Below are 5,492 nucleotides of genomic sequence, written 5' to 3'. Positions count from 1 at the left end.
CGGCAGTGATGAGCACCTGCTCCAGCCCAGGACCGCGCCAGCCGCCGCTCTGAGGCCTCGGCCCGCCTCCTCCAGGTCCCGGCCCACCTGCTCACAGCTTCCGGCTTCCGCCGCCAAGGCCGCTCCCGGTGATTGGCCACGCCGTGCGGAAACCCCGGAAAGGGGCGGGCACGCTGGGGGGAGCTCTCCGCCCATGCGCCAACTGTTAAAGGGACATGCAAAACAAAGGCCTTGGCCTCAAGCCATGAATATAAGCTTTGTTTGGGTGTGGGAGGAGGAAGGCTGTTTATTTTATGTATTCCCCCCCCTTTTTTTTTCTTTGACTAGGGAAGGATTGAATTGGATCGCGTGGAGTTTCAAGTCTGTAGACTGCGCAGTGCATAAAGAATCAATCTGAAACTAATACAAATACAAAATCATATCGAATGTAAACTGCCACTGAAAAACATAATTGTAAAAAATCAACTGGGCATGTAATACATCAAGTGGGATAAGACGTTTTACAAAGTCATAGCGGGGGGCGGTGAGGCCAGAGGGAGAAGGAAAGCACAATAGACATGCATCCCTGGAGCCTTAAGAGTATTTTTTGAGAGATTCAGAAGAGACAAGAAAAATACAAGTGTTGGCAAATGAGCCATTACCACCTCAAGAGCCTGTTTGTCTTTCGGGGATGCTAAAAAGTAGGACCAAGAGTTGAAGAAGGTACCAAGGGAGGGGAGACTAATGCTGAGCACCCTGCATCATGCTTTTTAAAGTGACAAATCAGGTGACTTTCACTTCAAAACGCTGTCCTATTTTCAAAATCCTTTTTGCTCTAGAGCCTAAGCAGCCTTTTGCAAAAGTCCTGTGACTTTCCTACCCAGCCCCCCTGCCCCCCAACAAGAACTCATTCCTTATTTGTGGGAGCAGTTAATGTTGGAGAGCCCGAGGACCCTCACTTTCCGATTTTTGTTTTCACCCAGACTCATTGTTCATCACTTTAGCATTTTTTTCGAGTGAGAGCAATGCCCCAGCCCCAAAGGGCAGTGGGGGACTGAGGGAGAAGGTTCCAGATCCTCTTAGTTCTCACTTTAAAAACTGGGGAGTTTTTAAAAGTCTCTAGTTGCCATCTAATCTATGAAAAATGAAATTAAGTATGCAATGTGGAGAAGAGTTAAGGGCAAACCCATGCAATTAGCGCGTTGATTCTCCGAGAAGAGAGAAACAAAAAGTTTACTGCCTGCCTTTGAGAATCTAGTTTTTTGATACTTGCAGGAAAAACGTAGGGGTAGTTCTAGGGGCACATATGCGTGTAATCATCCGCTTTAAAGATGGAAGTTTCCATGTGAAAAAAAAAGCCATCATTTCACAGGCACTGTCCAAGTTCGTGCTGTGGCTAAGTCTATAAATTTACAGAGAGCAACCTGGAGCTAAAAAGTTATGTTAGCAGATCCCATTCACGCCAAGACAAAGAAAGGCTGGAGCATACACTGTGGATAAAATCCTCATTTATACAGACCCTGCACCTGCATCACTGCATTCAATCGTGTAAATGAAATTGCTGTTCTGTTCTGCAATCCCCACCCCCACCCCCACCCCCATTAATCAGACTTAGCTGAGTTCACCATACAGGGTCAATAATTAAAGTTAGTTTATTCTTTCATGTCCCAAAGTTCTATGTTTTAAAGAAATGAATGGCACCCATGCATTTTGGCTTTTAGCAGACATTCACCAAGATGCTTTTAAAGAAACTCTAACTCCAGAATGCCTCATTTCCTGAACGGTTAGCTCTTACCTGTTCCATGTTCTCCGGCATTTCAGGCATGGTTCCAAAATGATCTCAGCAAGACAGATTTGGGGTGAGTTTCAGCCTCTGGTCTCCTCTGGCTGACTCTTTGTTCTTGCTGCCGAGAGTGCAGGCAGGGAAAACGTGAGCCGCGGTTTCACTCGACCTTTTAAATTAGCATTTTGATGCCAATCCCAGAAACTCGTACAGTTTTCAACATTGCAGTAAACTGGCAGCTGATTCCCCGTGGCAGTCTTGAAAATACCCAATGAGAAGTTTCCTGTTCCATGGCCAGACTAGTGAGGGTCCATTAGCAAGACCATTAGGAGAACCAACTTCTTTTTTTTTTTTAAAGAAACAAGAGCAATAAAAACTCTCAGTGAAGACCTTGCAATTTTCTCTTGCAGAAGAAAAGCAAGAGCCAGCCTTTGGAAAGCACTCACACCAATGCAACTGATTCCCGTTTTGAAATATTGTATTATTATGCCTCCTTACAACAGAATCTATTGAGCAAACTTTCCCATTGCGTTTCCCCCTCGGTGCTTTTTAACTATTTCAGAGTTCAGCAAAAGGGCAGGTGGCAACAGCATGCAGAAATTCAAATGCAACAGGTCATTTCCACTGATATTTTCCTGCCCTCTGTTCCAGAAAATGGCATGTGGGTGAGCCGTAAGTTTGGCCAAGCATGACCGACTTAGAGATCAGTGATTCCTAAACCTGTCTGCACCACGGAGCAAATGAAACATCATTCTGAAGGAATGGCGCACAGTGGTCTTACTTTTAACTATTTCAAGGATGATGAATATGCTCAATTAAATTTTGAACCACTGCTCCGGATTATGGCTCTCTAACAATTGAACAACAAAATGGCTATTCAGATAAACCTAAAAATATCACTTAACTCTGGATATATTACCCACTTAGAGTACACACCTAGCACACGGTAAACTCTATGTAGCATGCAGAGAGAGAGTCTGAGTATTGAAAAACTTACAATTTTTTAAAAAACTGATGTTAAAATTCAACATTTAAAGTTCTGTTCATCAAAAAATATTATTTAAAACATGAATCAGAAAAGCACAGACTGGGAAAATGGTCTTGATACATATATCTGCAAAGAACTAATATTCAGATAAAGAACTCCTACAATTCAGTAATTTTTTAAAAATCGTTTAAAAATGAGCGTAAGTTTTGAACAGATATGTCACAAAATGTAACACAGGACAAGTGTCTCAAGATCTAGATAGTTCTTACTAAATACTATTCTTGCTAAATATGAAAATGTAGTGCAGTATTTTGCAGACTCAGCTGTAACCAGATGAGCTTGACCAGAACCAAACCTGATAGGTTTTGCCAACTCCAAAGAAGTCAACACGTAATTAACCACATAGTATATACAGTGGGGCCTTGACTTAGGAGTTTAATTCGTTCCAAGACCGAGCTCATTAACTCAAATTACTCTGTCAACTCAATGCAAAAAATCGGCCGAGAGACAGCTGGTATCTCAAAAAACTCGTTAGTCAGGACACTCGTAAGTCAAGGCCCCACTGTACAAGCAATGGCTAAGCCTCCCTTCTGGGAGACAGAGCTTTGGAAGTGAATCTCCTGTCTCCTTTACTTGCTGCAAGTAAATAAAACTACCTAAGGACAATCAAGTCGTGTTCTTAAATAGAATACCCCAAGCAGCGAACCCCTCGAGTTCCGACCCAGAAAGATGCTCAACATCAGGGAAAAGTAAATTATAATAACAGTGAAACACCATTACATACTTAACAGAATGGCTAAAGTTAAAAAGACTGATACCATCAGATGCTAACAAACATTTTGAGCAACTAGAATACTCATTCACTGCTAGTGTGAATATAACATAATAAAACCACTTTAGAAAACTGTTTGGCAATTTATTATAAAGCGAAATATATACCTACCCCTTGATCCAGGAATTCCATTTCTAGGTCCTTACCCAAGAGAAATGAAAGCAAATATCCCTAAAGACTTGCACAAGAATATTTATAGCAGCTCGATTCAAATAACCTAAAACTGGAAACAACCCAAACATCTCTCAACAGATAAACGGGTAGACAAATCGTGGTTTGTCCATACTGTGGAATAGTGCTCAGCTATACAAAGAAATGAACCACATGAATTAATCTGAAAATCATTATGCTGAGTGAAAGAAGCTGGACACGAAAGAGTATGATTTCATTTATGTGAAATTTTAAAGTAGGTGAAAGAAATGATCTGTCCTTAGAGGAAAGGTAGCGATTGACTGTGAAGGCCAAAAATGAACTCTCTGAGGTAATGGAACTGTTTTACATCTTGATAGGGGTGTGGGGAACATGGTTAAATATGTTTATCAAAACTCATCTACCTAAGACAAGACCTGTTCATTGCATTGTCTGTATGACTGTATGTAATTTATAGGTCAATTTTAAAAGTGATAGTCACATTTTGAATCATTTGGGTAACAATCTTAGACTCAGTCAAAACTTCCAAAATGCTAGGTTAAGGTAATGTTATCCATTGCATTGGTATTGAGTGATGAACTAAATGAACAGTATTTAAATTTCTGAACTCATTAGGATCTAAGAAATCAAAATCTTTTCCTTTGATAGGATATCCATACCTTTTTTTCAAGTTTGAGAAATATATCTCGAAGTTATTATAATACCCCAAGGGTAGGAACAACAGGTTTTGTTTTTTTCTTTTTTACAACCTCCCCTCTCTTTGTAAAGTACATTTGGCTTTGACCATCCTAGCTGTTCAATTTCCATTACTGTGACACTCACCCACATGAATGGCTTCGACCTTAATTCTCTCCCAAGCTAAGGTTTCCCTATTGCAGATGCCTCAAAAGCATCTTTACCTATATGTTCCTCTGGCATATCAAACTCACAGGTCCAAGAAACTAAAAGTAAATCTAATATCAATTCATTATCTTGTTCTCCAAAGCCAGTCTTCCTCTTAACCTTCCAGGTTTGTGTGAAAGATGTTATTGGAGGGACAGGACAGGGGCCTGCCCTGAGCAGGTCTGCCTCCGGCCAGCCTGTAGTGAGTGGGTTCTTGACTTCGTGTAGGAAAGATTTCACAACACGAGTCCAGATGGATTTGAGAGTATGTTTATTAATGCTGGGGACAATGAAACAAAGGAAGACATTAAGGTAGAAGGCACAACAGGGAGAGCTTAGGCGGGGCTCTGCTTGGGCTTTCTAGAAATGTTATCAGAAAGAAGTGAACCAAGGTGGGGCTGCAATTAGCTCACTGGGAAGTGAAGGTCACTGTGATAGAAGTGATCCAAGGCAGGGAAAAGGTGGCCTTGGAGACAGGATCAGGGGGTGAGCCTGGGTGGAGCTGCCCTGCCCATTGCTCCCCTGGCTGCGGGTTTCATGGGAACCTTTACAAATCAAAAGTTCATGCCTGGGAAGGGGAATGGGCCTGCTCTAGAGTGAGCCTATATTTGCTATAGAATGGTAAGAAGCTAGAAAAGAAGATGGCGGCGATATAGGCAGATGCGTCCCAGGTCGTGTCCGGAACAAATGGAGTGAGCAGCTGAAACTAATAACACCCACCCCGAATTGGTGAAAGTGCTCAGCTGGTGAGACGGTTTGCAGCCGGGAAGGGCAGAACTCCCCTGGAAAGGTAAAAAAAAAACCCAGGGATTTGGGCAGGAAAGTTTGCCAGACCTCTGAGCCCAGAGGGTCGGAGGGAGACCGCGTGGCAGACAGCC

The 5,492-nt window shown here is 42.3% G+C and overlaps 1 protein-coding gene across 1 annotated transcript in view; it reads right to left on the bottom strand.

The window, feature by feature from the left end:
* The window catches only part of MAT2B (methionine adenosyltransferase 2B), a 14,856-nt gene extending 12,847 nt beyond the window's left edge, over window positions 1–2,009 (bottom strand). The window contains exon 1 of the mRNA XM_006766331.2: window positions 1,775–2,009. Coding sequence (XP_006766394.1) covers window positions 1,775–1,804 — 30 coding nt within the window. The 5' untranslated portion in view covers window positions 1,805–2,009. The remainder of the gene's footprint in view (window positions 1–1,774) is intronic.
* Between the last annotated feature and the right edge of the window lie 3,483 nt (window positions 2,010–5,492).

Source organism: Myotis davidii, unplaced genomic scaffold (assembly GCF_000327345.1).
Source record: "Myotis davidii unplaced genomic scaffold, ASM32734v1 scaffold18, whole genome shotgun sequence".
Classification (NCBI taxonomy): Eukaryota; Metazoa; Chordata; class Mammalia; order Chiroptera; family Vespertilionidae; genus Myotis; species Myotis davidii.
This window is presented reverse-complemented; position numbering and strand designations above follow the sequence as displayed.